This window comes from Ptychodera flava, chromosome 8 (genome assembly GCF_041260155.1).
Source record: "Ptychodera flava strain L36383 chromosome 8, AS_Pfla_20210202, whole genome shotgun sequence".
Classification (NCBI taxonomy): domain Eukaryota; kingdom Metazoa; phylum Hemichordata; class Enteropneusta; family Ptychoderidae; genus Ptychodera; species Ptychodera flava.
Window position 1 is genome coordinate 1,705,009 of NC_091935.1, and position 17,525 is coordinate 1,722,533.

At 34.8% G+C, this 17,525-nt stretch overlaps 1 protein-coding gene across 5 annotated transcripts in view; it reads left to right on the forward strand.

Annotated features, from left to right (window-relative positions):
- The window catches only part of LOC139138160 (fibroblast growth factor receptor 1-like), a 95,956-nt gene that overhangs the window by 48,463 nt on the left and 29,968 nt on the right, over nucleotides 1–17,525 (forward strand). For all 5 annotated transcript variants that reach the window (XM_070706404.1, XM_070706402.1, XM_070706401.1 and 2 more), the window contains 3 exons: nucleotides 8,633–8,762; nucleotides 9,295–9,470; nucleotides 11,018–11,110. In XM_070706404.1, coding sequence (XP_070562505.1) covers nucleotides 8,633–8,762; nucleotides 9,295–9,470; nucleotides 11,018–11,110 — 399 coding nt within the window. The remainder of the gene's footprint in view (nucleotides 1–8,632; nucleotides 8,763–9,294; nucleotides 9,471–11,017; nucleotides 11,111–17,525) is intronic.

Sequence of the window (17,525 nt, forward strand, 5' to 3'; positions counted from 1 at the left end):
ATTGGGGTTAAGTGTTGATGCTTTGTTTTATAGCACTGATATTCCATATCTGTCTTCAAGACCGTAATGATAATTTCATGGCAGCATTTCTAGTATGGATACTGGAAACTTAAAAAAGTGTAATGAAGTATGCGCATTAGTATTTTAAGGCAAGTTTGTCATTTTTGGTCAAAAATCTTTTTCTAAGAATCAACTTGTTGAATAAATTTGAGATTTGGTGGACATCATCATCCTTGTGATGACCCTAGCTTAATTTGTTCAAATTATGGCAAATAGGTGAGATTGTATTTTGGGACAATTTTTGCACTTTTGGTCAAAAGAACATCTCAAAATCTGTCTGTCTACATGTGTGCTTTCATGTTTGATGTAGATGATCCTGGGGTTGACTACAGTCCACTTATTTGTTCACTTTGAGGTGAAATAAATAGGATTGCATTTTGAAGTAATTCTTGTAGAGTGGCAGTTGCCATCCTGATACATTCAATGTGATACCTTTGTAGTTGTACAAAGCTAATGCTTCTTATGTAAGTCTGTTGCAGAGAGTATTGATGATTCTTGGAACAGCCTATCTGGAATAGTCAGTAGTTTCTGATCTGCAAAAAGATCTTTCCTGTATAGTTGGTTACTCTGATGATGTAAATTCAAGCGAGGGAATGGCGACTGTGGTTGAAACAGCCTATCATATGTCCTAGTATGGTATGTCTGTGTATGCTTGCAGAGGGGTAGGGTTCGCAAGTACTGTAAAACACTTTGAATAAGATGCATGCCTTTTTACTGTTTTCAGATTTTCATGCAATCAGCAGGATTTTAATTCAGCGACAAAGATGTACTAACCTCTGGGAAATCTTGGGAAAAGTTTAGATTACCAGTATCTTTAATCAGCGAATTGACAGAATTCGATAAATTTGCTAAAAAAGGATGCCAGCTAAAATGAAATGCTTTACAGTATGAGGATATTCTGTACTAAAACAATACCTTGACTACAGTATGAGAATATTTTTAAAGGAGCTGTTTGCTACTGCCAACTGGTATTGTGTTACATATGCAAATGTAAGTCAATGGTAGCTACATGCCATTGGCACTATTTTTATGGACGATCAAACCCATTGAAGACACCATGCTTTCATCATGTTTAGCCAGCGTTTATAGATGTGGTACAACCATCAGGTGAACATGTTGGGCTATGAGTTGATTTTGTCTAGACTTTAGTCAGTGGTTTCCACCTCAGGCTGGCCCTTGGGATTCTGTTACCAATACAAGACTGGCTGTATACTATTCAGTTCTAGAGTCTGGCTGGATAGGATTTAAGTCTGAGATAATCGAACCAATAGATAATTAAACATGTATTCTGGATAGCTTCAAGGTATTGTACACACTTAGGGAGCTGTGCGATGTCAGACATGGTCTCGCAACTCATTTAGTCTGCAAGAGAAGTGACATCATGTCTTCTGTTGATTGTATAGGCCAACCGTGATCCCTCCACTTGGGCCAACATAAACTTGAAACAAAGCTCAGTTTAGGGAAACAAAGCTCAGTTTAGTTAAATACTGTATGGTCTACATAGAGCTTAGAAGGGAGCAATAGTACTGTGAAGAAAGATTGTGTTTTGGATCCCTGTGTGACCGTGTCTGTCCAGAAGCCCTGCATGTAAACTTTAATTACATCCTGCATATGTTGAGATCAGTGTGATCGATTGGTAATATCTGTGAATGTTACTCTAAATTGTTCTGTTGAGTCCAATTCAAATCAAAGTAATCAGCTCTGATTTCTGTAAATATGATAACACCCGTATTCCATCTTTACAAATTTTCTCAGCAAATTTCCTACTCTGGCGACAAATCTTAATGTCCAGGGGTCATCAGGAAGATTGAGGGAAGGCAGAACCAGGAAAAGCTGTGCTGAAAATTACCCAATCTGTAGGCTAGGCAGCTTGCATTGTTGATGTATAAATGTTAAACTGAGCTATATGCATAACATCTTATGCTTTGTTTAGAGTCTGTATGGAGGGTATCTGTGTAGGGTATCTGTGTAGGGTATCTGTGTAGGGTATCTGTGTAGGGTATCCGTGTAGGGTCTGTAGCCAATGTGCAATGTCTCTGGGCAGGGACTCTTTTTAAGTAGCTTTGATTGGAACACTTCTAGATAAAGCAATATTCATGTCAGTAAAAAAGTAGGACACAATACCTGTGTAATAAAAATGAATTACCCCTTTAGCATATCATGTTTATAATTAATAGCTCCAGTTGGAAAGCTAAAATGAACTCCTATTATAATTTATGTATGAAGGGTTTTTATGGTCTCAGTGTGTAGGATTTATGAAGGGTTTGCCCTGTAAATTTCTTACTATAACCTATAAAAACTGAGCAAGGAATCCTGGTATTTGTAACATTCCTGTCGTTCAGGTCCTTTTGTAGATAAACATTTTTTATTATTGGTTTGCATGCTTTCATTTCAAACCTTTTTAAAGTTATAGGATTTAGTAAATTAAATGTCATTTAATAAATTCATATCCGGTTGCCAATCAAATATTGTATTCAATTTGTGTCCAGTTAAAATAAAAGGAACAAGTACTTTTTTCTTGATTATTTTTAAAATTTAAATAGCAGAGAATATTGAGTTTCAACGGATAAAATGTCCGTGTTCATTTCATATGTACAGGTGTGATATGTACAAGTTTCATTCATTGTAACGCAGGCAGATACCTGTCTGTGAGTCCTGCACTAGGTTCCAGCTATGTACGGTACGGTGGAATGTTATTGCTTGTTGAAATGGCTCGTCCAATCACTTTCATGAGTTACAAGTTGAATGTATTCTGTGTAGTGAAGCATACATAGGGTATTCCAACATCAATAGTAATCCATTCTGGCTTTTGTCCATCCCAAGGATTCGGAAAACCTAAACTTAGGACAGGTAATGAAGCTTCATGCCGGCTTTGAAAACTTTGTGAGTAGATGTCATTGTTTGCAGATATGCTTTGCTTCTTTTTACGTGTACAGTTTGCTTTAGTCAAGTTCATTTTCACTGGTATTGTTATATGATTAGATTACTTTGAAGCATTGGGAATTGTGGAAATTCTTTATAAGTTACAGCTCTGCAAGTAATCTCTATTGGCTGCGTGCATGAGCAGTGATTCATAAAAATTCATTTCAGTGGGTTTTTAGATGTGATATGAAAGCCAATGAGAACTTGAGACTGAAGGGAACATGGTTGTTATTTTCACGACCTTTCACGTACATCTACTGTTTTAATGTGATGAATGCTGGTTCAAATTGGTGCGTCTGTCAAAGTTTATGATGATATATACAAATTCACGCACCAAGTTTAGTAGTATTAATGTCTACAATGAGAGTGATGCATGTTTCAATGCGTTAAAAATATTCAAAGCATGATATACTGAGTGCCAATTTATAGCCAGTCTTTTATCATTGTTTGATAAACTTCCCACCTCACAATCCTGTCAACCAGCTCATTTGTCAGCATCGTAAGCTGCTGTTCTCTGATTCTGACAAATTTATCAGCAGGTCCCGGAATATTAATTGTTGATCATAAACTGGCATATTTAACTTGCACCAAGTAAATAGGTCATTTTCTAGTTGAAGTCTAATTATAGATAATCAAAAATACGGATTCCTCTGCCGATTAAAATAACTTTAATAGTAGACTATTATTAGAGTTATTAGAGATGTCAGCTGTACCAGTTGTAATCATCATTCCAGGAAAATATTTATATCAATAATTTGATGTCACATTGAACAAATAGCCAACAGGTCTAGGTATTGAATGTTCTATGTCTCTGGTGCAGTAATAATTGTGAAAATAAAATATTGGTCTGCCAACTTTGCAAGTCACATATATGTCATAAATTTCATGTGGAGATACAGTTCAATGAAGCTACAACTAGATTTCCCAGTGAAAACCTCTAATCATGTTTCTGTAATTTGAAGCAACAAAACAATGATCACGATAACATTGGAATAAAGTCAATGCTGTAAATGCAGCCAATCAAACTGTTAAGGCAATTACCATGACAATAGCCAATCAAGATGGACTGTGTAATTACCATGGTAATGACCAATCAAGATAGACCGGGTGATTACCATGGAAATGACTGATCAAGACAGCCTAGGTAGTTACCATTAGGGAAATGGCCATTGAAGACAGATCAAACAAATGCTTGGTAGCATTATTTGGAACTGTACCACATGTTCTGGAAAGAGTTTTCTGTTAAATTATTTAAAATAAATCAGTGGAGTATAGGAATTAGTACATACAAGATTTATTTGTTTTATTAAGTTCTGTGTCATATAGCAAGATATTATGTGAGGACAGAGGCCAATAAAGAAGACTCAATGGAAACAATTTGAATTTATCCTGGAGTGAATACAAGGTTAACCATTGTTATTGCAATGAAATGATCCATGCGTGTGTGTTCTTTATCAGAGGTTAGGATGTCTATACTTACAGTTTACAAGATGTATTTCATGAAATGATATAGTGGAGCAAGTACAGGGTATCCCCATTTGATGATTGTAGTTGAAAGAGATTGAATATTATTGATAATGCAATGGGTGACGATATACGGCCTGATCAATGAGATGGTGTTGTATTTATGAAACCATTTATAACACCATTGTGATCTTAAAGAATACACAGTCATTAATATCAAATGACAAATGAATAGTTAGAATTACACTGTTTATTGATGTAGTATTTATCTGTTAAGAGAAAAATTAGAATGACTGACTCAAAAGTTTTCAGTTTTATTATATTTTATAAAACAGACAAATTAAGAAAATTAATCATTTTACGTGCTTTTAACCAGTTCACCCCATTCCCTGTAAATGCTGGTAGTTTCACAATTATTATAAAATTGTTATTTATTATTATTATTATTATTACTCATTGTTCTCAGAACCAGCTATCATCACTTATCTTTTCAAGTCATATGTGCACAGCAGTGGATGCCGTACATGCACGTTGGACAAATCGTGTCAAAAATACTGGAAGTCAACGTTTCTGTGTCCTTTCATCCAAAGGTGGCCTCTTTAGTCACAGATGTGTACTGGATTATGAACAAAAAAGCTGTTAGATCATTCAAATTTCAAACGGAAATTATTGGACATACATTTTCCTTTAATAATTTACCCAGAACCATATGTTTCTGTTTGAATTCCTATTTGAATAGCTCTTTATTAGCTCTCTACAGATTGGAAATCGGAAACTTTTTATCATAAATCAGTGAGTGTAGCTTTTTGGTCACTTTCTATGACTTACCGTAAAAATCTGAAATCTTGATAAGGTAGCCTGCGAGGATTGTGAATGATGAAATTCCAAGTAGAATGATGAGCTATCAGTGATAGAGAGTTTATGCGATAAACTTTGACCAATATCTGTAGGACAGTGGAAACATGATTGAAGTGAATTCATTCTCTTAAAGATGGCAGAGATAGTAGTAGTCCAACCTAGTATTGTAATCAATATATATCACTTATAACAATTCCCTGGAGGTGACGTCAAATGCAGGAATATTCTTCCCAAGCGAAAGACTAAACAGTGATTTGTAAATTTTTGCCCACGTTAAAATGCAGTGTCATAGTCGCCCCAATACTTATCCTTAATGGAGTTGAATTTAAGCCACCTGCAGATAAAGTATATATCATTTAGCTGTACTCTGTGTTGTGGAAGTATAAATTGAGAAATACAGAATTGTTCAAATAAGGAACATCATTTTCTTCCTATTTTAGTCATTCATTTCACAACTGGCAGTATGTAGAAATTATTCATGAAGTGTGTCAAATTTACCTCCAACTGGTGTTATTTCAGACATAGTTTTCACATTTCTGGATAGGTGATTTCGATATGGAGAAGACAATGTATATGTGCCTCTGGGACAGATATTTGGACTCTCAAATTTTTACAATATTCTTCTGATCTACCACTTGTTGGGCTCATTTTGAAACTCTTTGAGGTGTTAAGTTTTTACCATGTCAATTTCATGAAAATCAAAAATACACTTTTCCCCATAGAGTTAAAACACAGATGGTGGCCATTTTGAATTTCAAGTATCAGTAATGTTAGGTCATTTGTTTCTCAAGTATCAAAGTTTGCACAGAGACTGCTGATTGTTGTTCATAATTTGAAGACTACAGTTGAAAGTTCCCTTGAGGAAAGTTTGAATTAAAATAAAGTCTTTCAGGTTTTAGCAGATGTATATCAGTCACTATGTCACTTGTCTTTAATGTATCATAAATATGTCTTTTGGATATGGAAGTTATGTAGAGAAAATTACCATTCAATTGCATTGACTTTGTTTACTCTATGTTTCAGTTTACCCTCAAAGCATTCCTATAACAGCTAACTTTATAAGAGAGAAATTAGTCGACCAGGGCTTTGAAATCTGAGATATAGAACGGTCATGAAGAGAATAAAACTGTTAATGGCAATGTTTATGCAGAATTGAACAATTCTTACAGCGCCTCGAAACATTAAGAATGGAATTTAACCGTAAATGTGTTACGATGGGGAAATGTTTTGAAGGATTATCAGCATAAAGGTGAAGTGATCCTTGTTACAAGAGTGGATTTAATACAGCTGTAGCATCCATAGCCTTGAACATGAAATGAAAGAAAGCTAGACAAATATGTCAGTCAGTTACATGTACTGTAGCATATCAAAGAATTCTGTCGATGAAAACTTAACGATGAAAAACCCAGCATTAGATTTTTCCTCAGAGCATTTCACAGGAAATATCAGACTTAGTGAAATTTTATATTGAGTTGTCAGTGGTTTACAATACGGTATCTCTGTCTAATGGCAGTGTGATACTAAAATGCAGCCTATCTTGCACATTTTATCTGGTTGGGGATTCTAAAGGGGAATTGATATGATTTATCAAAAATGTACCATACTGGATTTTAATCAGTTATATCTAGCTCCAAGGAAATATTTCTAGAATATTAGATAAATTATACACCATTTAACCATGTTCTTGTAATGGCTTTGTATATGTGCACTAACAGTTGATCCTGCCCCGAGCCAAAGCTATTAATACAGAGACATAAGTGTTTCGGCTTATCTTGTATTGAAAGCAAAGGCAGAGAGAGTTTCAGATTTGGTGAGCTCTACACATGATTACACACAAATAGATGGATTTGATAAGTTTCACAATTTCAGTGCGACTACTTTAAAGCCAGCGGCAATATCAAGTGCCCTCATTTATTCAATTGTTGTCTGTAGTCTAAATCCTGGGCAGCGGGTTGAATGAGAATAGATTACAGGACCAGTAATATCAGTAGATGAGTTCTTTTAGTAATCGGAGAGAGTTCTTATAGCGGCTTATAGCCAGTCTTTACACTGACAGTGGCTGAATCACTATTAAGCTGGTTATACATGTATTGCATATATATATGTACTCCACTTGATACTTCCCATATATGTTTTGCAACCTGCGTGTGACCTTTGTAGAGAAAAATAAAATTAAATATAACCTGTCCAAGAAATGTTCAATAATTGTTCACGCTGTTACAAATAGCGGTGTATGAGATGACATGAGTGGACCAGAATGCCTTCTTTTCTCAGTTGACGTTCCAGTTGCACTAAAAATTTGTTATGATGATTGACATTTAAACATCTATGTGTTTGTGTAGGGCATAGCAAGGAACTTTTCAGAAATTAAGTTTGTAAGAGCCAGAATCTCATTTGTAGATTTTGATAGGATGTCAGTATTGAATATTTGTGCATTACACATGTACACTCTTATATTATGGTATAATCATTGATATTATATATATATATATATATATATATATATATATATATATATATATATATATATATATATATATAATATATATATATATATATATATATATATATATATATATATATATATATATAATCTTCAGACTCCAGACTGCAATTTCACTTCTGTGTGAAAATTGCAGGATGCATGAAACTTTAAATAACAGATATTATTACTTTGTACTTGAAGTAATTTGTGTTATTTAACCGTTATATATATATATATATATATATATATATATATATATATATATATATATATATATATATATATATATATATATATATATATATATATATATATATATATATATATATATATAATTTTTTTTATTTATTTGTTTATTTCTTTGGCCAATAGGTTTAACTTTTCAAGAGTTTTTCACTGTGTTGGGCTTGTCAATTGTAAGTTTTTGTTCTACTCCCCAAAGCATGTTGACATACCCAGCTTGCCAACACTGTCTGTATGTGTTGAATGCTCTGTTATCAGTTACATTTGAATACAGTCCATTCACCAAACGACAATAACAATGCAGTCTACACATGTACAGGCTGAGTTGATGAATACTATGTATCCCATCATGCTTTGGGGAATAGAACAGGAAATTGTAGCTGACATTAAAACCAAAGAATGGAAACATTTTAAAAGTCACAGCTATAGGCTGTTTAGCAAATTGAAATTTAGTGGAAAATAATGAATTGTGTTCTAAAAGTGTATGTAATGAATAACACCAAGAAATATAGTTTACCTGTGTCAGAAAAACAAAGAAATAGAGATGAACTAATATGTCATCCCTTGTATTTATATTTTTTCTTTCATGGATGGTTACAGCCACGCTATAAGGGATACACGTTGATTATGCGAGATATCGTCAAATCCGATAGTGGTCGTTACATGTGTATCGTTAGCAACCTGTATGGAACCCTGAACTTCACCTATGAACTCATTGTTGGCGAGAGAGGTGTGTACATGTATTTTCTCTGTTTTAGCTGCTGCCAGCGCTTTCTCAGAACTCTATATCTTAGGTAATCGGTGTAGGGGTTCACAAATAAAAAGATATTTCACTGCTGGCTTAAGCCAAAGTATATCAGATTGTGACAAATATGTTGTAATAGGCCATTTTCATGACCCATGAACTTCCCTGCTTTTAATCATCACTCTCAACTCTGATGATTGCTGCACAGATCATTTGAAAATTGGATAACTTTCTTCCTTTGACACCATTCTGTGTGTTTTAGCCTTAGCAATTACAATCAGAGTGAATGACATTATTGACAAAAATCTAAACAAAGAAACAGCTTTTCTGTAAATGTGAGAAAAAAGAGCAAAAGTGTTTTGGAGAGGCACTTGCAGTGATGTCCCATCTCTTATTCTACAAATAATCTGTATAGCTGGTTTATAACTGTCTTCAGAAAAGCATAACGGTAGCGTGACAATAATAATGAAAATATCCAACTTTCTGTATCGTCACATCAATTTTTTCACTTTTGCAGTAAACAATCCACCATATATTGGAGGAAAAGTAATTACGAATCGGACCATCTCTGAAGGAGATGATGTTAGTCTGACGTGTACCGTAATGGCATTCACTCTGAGCCATCATATGCAGTGGTTTCGACAAATCAACCAATCCTTAGTCGATGGCAGAACACCAATGGAAACACTACAGGTAAGATTAAACCCTAATTATCTGTGACTTTTCACAATATTTTCGTCATTTTAGTTCCAAAGTAACATTATTTCATGTTGTTGTACTTATAACAGCTAGAGATGCAAGTCTGCGTGGAATTCCCCTCTTAAAAGTAGGGTGTGGATAAATTTGAATGTACACATAATGTTTTGGATGCACCCAGTACATGACTGCCTCTACATAGCTGAATTCATTTAAAGCCGTGATACTATAGGCCTACTTAGTGACATAGAACAAAAGTTATGTGATAAACTGACTTGTCTGTTACTGCTTTAATAAAAGCACGGTAGATGTGATTTGAATGTAGTTTAAGTGAAATAGCAGGAAACCATGCAATTGTGTTCAGTGGAGAAAACAGTGAACTTGACAATGAGAAGCATTTATACTGTACCTAATTAAAAATCATGTTCAAAAATGTCCTGAAGCCACTTACTTGTAAAATATCGCCTGATCCGCAGACTCTCAAAGACAAGAAAGACATTGTTTATCTATCTTGTTGTCAAGGTTACACTGAAATTTACTTTAAATAAGATTGATGTATCATCAAGGCCATTGTCTTGTGTGTTGAAACAGCCTGTAACATAGGACCTAAAATATAATGCATGATCCAAGGCAACTTTCTGAAGTGAAAGTAATAACTTGAAATTGTAAGTAACATGCCAGGTGAAATAATGGAATGGTATTACCAGCTGAGGAGAGTTTCACTGCTTTATCCGCAATGAACCAAAACTTATATCATGCAAGTGTTCTCCTAATGTGAATGGATCATGTACCGTTAGATTGGAGAAGCAAAAGTGAATATACATACCACTGAGAGTTGCCTAGATGGTTTTAATTGTCTGTGACTCAAGAGTTTTATGGCTCTCATGGGATAATGTTAGCCATGAAATATGATAGAAATGACACTCACATTTTAAACTTGCTCCGAGCACAAATGCATTATATCTCAAATGAAAATTGATTGTCTTAATAACAACACAAATGATATAAACGAACAAAACTAAATTACAGTAAATGGAAGTAGCATCCAAGTTTGTGAACTGCAGGGGTTAGGAAGTAAAAAACAAGCTCCAGGGAAGTGATGACATTTTGGCAGCAAATATCCAAATCTTTCCTGATTTTCTTGTTTTTCAGCAGACACCGCAGTGATACAGTAATGTAGCTAAATAGCTACATTTGCATAAGAGCTAACAACTTTCTGTGATTGTAAGCAACACCTTTGTTGATCAGATACTATTATCATTTTTCATGATGAGCTTGTTTGCTCTAAGACATACTAATAATGTGTGTACTTTTTATGATATATATATCATAATATATGTGAAGAGAGAGAGAGAGAAAGGGAGAGAGAGAGACAGAGAGCACAAGCTTCATTTTCAATAAAACATTTCTGACCATGTTTATTTCCTATCAAAATGTTGAGCATGGTTAGAGGCAATCCAGCTGATAGGGGAGAATTTTGATATCATGTGTTCTGTGTCTACCAGTAATAAAAAAATTTAACACATATGATTGGCTTTTTGCAGCATGCGTGGCCTGTACATCAGCCTGCGGATTGGTCCTGCCAGCGAATGGTTGATGAACTTTTTGGAGCATCAGTGTTGGAGTGTCTGACAAAGGTAAGAGACAGAACAGAGAATTGCTGGATTGAAACCAACATACCGTATGATAACTAAGTCCTTACCGGTAAGTGTAGGGATTCACAAAGATGTGTCCGCCCTATGAACTGAGGTAACATCAGGCTCTGGAATATGAATAAATTATCCCTGTCTGTATGGTTCAAGTTGTACAAGATTCTGTCAATTGTTAAAAATGCATTCTGGTGCAGTCCTAATTGGAGAACACAAATGAGAACAAGTGAACATTCATGCCATCAGCTGCTTGACTTTCCATGGCAGTAACCTGTGTGAGCAAACCACATTTACATTTGCAATTTTAATTTTGTCAACAAAAGATCAGATTGAAAAGAATCCAGCTCTGTCAAAGCTATTAAGTTAGCTCACTCTTTGCTGGTCAGCTCATCTTTCCCAGGAACTTGAAGTGGCACTTATTGGACTGTCTCCTTTAAAGTAGTCATTTTCGTACATGAAACAGTAGATCAATGTTTTCCTTTGTTTTCATGCAGTATGGGGAGTGAGTAAGGGCTCTTATCCGTGTTCTTCAAAATTCATTGGTCTTCCTTTACATGAATGCATAGTAGAATGCACTGTTAACACACTCCTGAGTCATGACACGCCTTACAAGGGATTTTATTGTTAAGACACCATGGATTTTATTTCTTGCAAAACTCTTCTACCCCAGACTTGTTTGAGCAATTATTGAGCAAAATTTAGCACATAGTGTGAGTATTTATAATAGTTTACTCCCTATGAGTCACTGCCCGTGATATATTTGTAATAGATACAGACCATAGTGTGATCTACTGTCTGTTGCCAAGATTAAAAGCAACTCACAGTGCAATGACCTTGAAAATCTTGACATATATAAGTGTAATGATGGGGAAACCATTTTCCGTGGACCTTTATATCTAATAGTGAGGATGGGTAAGTCATTCCATGGAAAAGTTATTTCATTTGTTGTAAACTATAGTCGTAATATGATCAAGAAGTTATCAGGATCATCATCTTTTTGCCATGGCAAATACAAATCTGCTGTACCTCGTACCAAATAAAATGAAAGCTTGGTTAGCCATAACTTTTGATATACTTTCCAGTATTTTCATTCCGTATAAGTGAAGTACAGCGTTTTATTCTGTTCCTGAAATCCATTTAAAATGCATGCATGGCATCCAGCTTGTCATCACAGTCTGTATGTGCGCAACATCCAGTGTTGTTGACAATTGCATTCTGTCTCTACACTATGAATGATGTTTGCAATGCTGATACTCTTTTTAGCAGAATAAGACAAATCAGAGAATGTTCATGTTTTTAAGAACAGAAACGAAAAATATTATTCAATAATACAACAGTTGTTGCTGTATGGCAGATCAGCCATAGCTACATGTAAGTAGTGACATTCTATGCAGTGAGTGGCCGGTCGCAGAGTTGAAAACATTTTCATTAATTGTATCTGAGAAAAGTTTCATCAAAGAATCGTAAATCAGTGTTGTAACCTGTTTAACTTCAGAATTTACCTGAGAAGTTTACTCAAGCAATCAGATGCCATGATGGAATTCTTTTGATAAAAGAGACACGCTTACTTATCTTTTGTTTGAGAAAAGTGAGGATGCATAATTTACAATGACTGTTGATGATTTAGTCAGGTGAAATTTAGGAGTACATGATCTGTACTTGATGTGCAGAATCAGATTACCCATGATGCATCATGAATTCCTCTCACCTTCTGATGAAGTAAAATGGTTGTAATGAAATGAACATGGACAGTTGTATGTAACTATCAGATTGAACTGCTTGATTTGATGGTCGTTGACTGTCTTAATTTGCGGATTTGAATTCCGCAGTTGACAGAAATAGCTTTCATTTGGAATATTCTGAAGGAATGGATTTTCACGATTTCAATAATTCAGTCACCAGCTTGTGAATTTTTTGTCCCACCTGTAGGCTTGCTTGTAAATTTTTAAACTCGTGGAGGTTTGCTAAGGTTGTGATAAACCGATACCCCATGGTCTCATCATAATTTCAGAGTGAAATATCTCATAAGGTAATGGGTAGCAGATGAGATGAGAATTTCCTTGCAGTTACAATCAGAATTCATGATTGAATTCATTTTTAATGCCTTGATGATATCTCTGTATTGATTTATCTGTGAGCCTAGTTGCATTGGTGTACCAATGGCCCCGATATTTTGAATTCAAAGTAACATTTGGTATTTTATAAAAGGTACAATAATTTTTAGTCTTGATGCATTGTGCATCAATTTATTTAATCTCAGGCCATGATAACAATTGAAAATGTTATCATGTTGTTGGGAATGTATAGTGCTGTTTTCTTAGATGTAACGTAAACTTTTCTTGGCTCAGTTCTGTCTTGATTTCACCGATTCTTAAATTTTTCCAACATTTCTGTTCACTCCATCAAGATCTGTGAACAATTGCACAGCTATGATTGAGGTTGATTATGGCTGTTTGTAAGAGTCACCAAGGGGTCATGTTGTCACAAGTGTTTCACTGTGCCAAACTACAACGTGTTTTTCTTCATCAAATGTTATTGGCTGTTGAGGTCAAAAAGTTGGATACACTGTGTCAAGTGAATTTCAACTAGTGTATATACATGTAGAAGTTGAACAATTCCTGTTTTACACTCAACAATATTATTACACATTGACTACTCAAAGGTCAACTAATTGTATTCAAATGATGATTATTGGAGAAAAGAATCAATATTTCTCTAATAATAGGAATATGCTTGCACACAAAGTGGTAATGGAAAATTCTTCTGATTTTCGCTTCAACTTGCAATGAGTAGAAACAGCATGAGTGACGCATTTTGGGAATGAAATGCTAACTGCGGTTGATAAATGATGATGATTTTGAGCATTCAGAAGGAAATCAAGTCTGCTGATGACATATAGTAGAATGGAGCATTTCGTGACAGCAAGGTTGTGTGAATCAATTAGATTACAGAGCTGTACACACGGCTCATCAGAGCTTTGGTGAAAAATTATGGACTGTGAAATGCAGAGACAAAATGCAATTGCTTTTGTCAGCTGTGAAAATGGATGATGGTTGAAGGGACGTTTGTCATCAGCGTCTAAAGTGACAGCGGTGAGATTTTGTTTGTGCTGAATGCCAGGCTTATGCACATTGCCCATGGATTGTAAAGTTTCCTGTAAAATCGCTGCTTGGAAACAGCAGCAGCTGAATCTCAGGCATCAGATAAATACAGGCTTGATTGAAATTAACAATGGATTGGTGGTGATTTTATTTTAAGTGAGTTCAGAGTTATGAGATATTAATGGTGGATCAAAGAGACCTTCGCTTAAGATTGCATTTGTTAAATTGTCATGGGAGCAAGGAAAATTGTTTATGGAATATTGGTAGAAGGAGATTGAGGAAGTGCTGGAATGTAGGATAGTTTTGAAATGGATTGTGAATCAGGCAAGGATTTAGGGCATACACCGGATATGAAAAACTGCAGCTTTTCCCAGAAACAGATACGGCAGATCACATCAAAGAATGATGCGAGTAAATTACACCGACAAGAGTTGATATGGGTGTATGACTAGGAGAAATGGATTTCAGTGGTGAAGAGAACTTCTGCAAATAAAATGTCTAGACAAATTTTGCATGTCTCTGTGATTTCCATTTTTCCCCAAAAGTAATTTTATTTTTCAGTAGATCAAGTTTTCCAAACTAGAATAAAAAAATGACATTTACTCTGCAATGTGTAACGTAACTTTTCCACAACGAGACTATAAACCTTCCTCAGGGAAATTATATTTGCCCCTAAAATTGAGGGAACGATGCACAATGTATTCCATTCATTAAATTTTTCCAGAGGATGAAAATTTTATTTTGAGCTCAATTTACCATAGCCATCAGCATTGAAGTGATGTTTTTTTCATCATAAAATGAAAAAAGATTGTGAAAACTGCATGATTTGTTATTACTGAACATCTGTGTGAATCATAACTTTACAATATCATATGGTCCAAATTCCGTTGAGTATTTTTAATAAATATGAAAATGATGGCATTCATATGGTGGGTTTTCAATCTGAGATCACAAACACCGAAACATTCTGGCAAGGTAGATCTTCCAGTCAAGGTGAAATGGGGACATTGCGGAAGTTTTTAAAGACCACTGGGGTGTTTCGGAAAATTTCAAAGACATAAATGCACAGTGGGAAATGCCAGGATTCACAAAATGTCTGGAATTATATGTGTAATTCTATATAATACCCCTCAAATTTGTCAACCCATTTATAGTAGAAATGCTATAAATTGTCAGCAACATATGATGTCCCTTCTCATAAAATATGTCAAGCTGTTATCTTCAAGCCCTCTTCTATATTCCTCATTTTGGTGCATTTATCACTCCATCTACCAACCCAGTATTGTGAAATCAGAAGGACACTATCTATTAAATCATCTTTTGACTTTTTCATGGTGATAAATGCAATTTTAGGAGTTATTACTTCCAATAGTGACCTAATCATATTTAGTAATATGCTGTTTATCAGGTTGAGTCACAGTAAAATATGTGATTTTTTAGTCATCATACAGACAAAGTCTATCCCTAATGACCTGTTTGACCTTTTATCACATGTATATATCTATTTTCTGTAATGTATGTTGAAATCAAACAAAGTTGACTTGGTTTTACAGTAGCTGACTTGGTCATCCGGGGCAAGAGTATTTCCGTTTGATGTTCATTATCAGCTAGAGAATCAATTCAATGGGTTAATAAGCAAGTTATTCTCTTGGGCTAGTCTTCAAAGCTAATCAATAAAGCTCATTACAGTTTGACACCGCATTGCCCTTGAATATCGATCCACTTTGCCGCAGATTTCTTCTACAGGATGTGTTGGGGTATCAAACACAAGTGTTGGTAAGTGGAGGTTGGATGATTTCTTAGATGAGGATATGATAGCGGCAGTTGTTTATTCAGGATGATGTCACGGCTGTCAGTTCTCATTCCACACTTGTATTTGCTTCAATGCCATGTCATCTAATGAGGGCAGCTGATGGACTTCAATTCCTTTCAGTTGAGTAATTTGAAGGAAATCTTCTACTCACTGACTTGAGTGAGGTATAGCCATCAAACAAAAAACCCAATTTATTTAGCTCTTGAAAATGTGCTGTGGCTATACATGCTCTAGTAACTTGTGTTTGAAGTTATAAAATGCAAGTGACTGGTATAAGTCACACATTTGCATATTTTATGAATATTGAGGAATATACCACCTGTCAATATGGTCACACATGTAGATATAGCTGTATCAGTGTTATAATATGTACAATGATGAAAATTTTAGCAATTTATATAATTTCTTATTGTGAAATGATCCCCAGTATATTTATGCTAGAATCTAAAAAAGAGATATATATCGGGTAAAAATAAATATTAGCCTGTACATGTATTGACTGTATTGTTATTGTTGACAAGTGAATTCTAGTCCAGACTAGAATTCAAATGTAAACAATAACAGTGCGTACACTTGCAATTGAGGTATGAAATTAAAATTATAATAATGAAAAAATCATCAAATGTTGTAGCTGGTCCTTCAAAATGGTGAACATGAATTTGTTCAGAAAAATTGAAAGAATTAGAAATTGAACAGAGTGACAAGACGTGAAATGTAAAAGCTAGTTTAAAATTCAAAGGATTTCCTACTCACCATAGTTTGTTGATTTAATGTAACTTTTGACTTTTAGCATTCAGGCTCTAAGGGCACTAGAAATTCAATTTATACTTTGCAAGTCATTCAAAGTATCATTTTCTGCAATCACCAATAGCTAGATAAGATAGCTAGATAGAAGCCACAAGGCTTGTTGGAACTGATTTGCTATGCTGTCTGTCACATATTGTCAAGTACCCATGGGGTTTTTCAATGGTAATTCTGTTATTTTCAGACTCTATCCTCTGCTATTCTTGAAAGATTTGCAGTCAGTCTGACTGTCTCATTGACACTTCTGGGCAATACTCACTTAACATTCATCCAGCGAGTAAACCCTTTACATCTTTAGATAACACTTCATATCAATACCGGTATATCACTAGATATTGAAAATAGGTTTTTATATTGCTGATAGTTCTCTAAGTGCAGTGTATCACAGCTGTCTAAGTAGAGCCATCACTGGCAATCATATGCTGATAACTTTAACATATTCTCTGTATACCATCTCATTCTATCTATCTTCCTATCTATCTACCCATCTATCCATTTATCTAACAATGTAATATATAGCACCTAAAACAAAGGTCAGTGGCACCTATTCGTCCTCCATAGTCTGTTCTTTTTTTCAGTTATTCACCCATTTTGATTTTGTAAAATTAATCTCTGAATGTATGTAGAGATTTTTGTGAAAAAATTTGTACAAAATAAGTTTGAAGCTTGATCAGCAGGAATATTT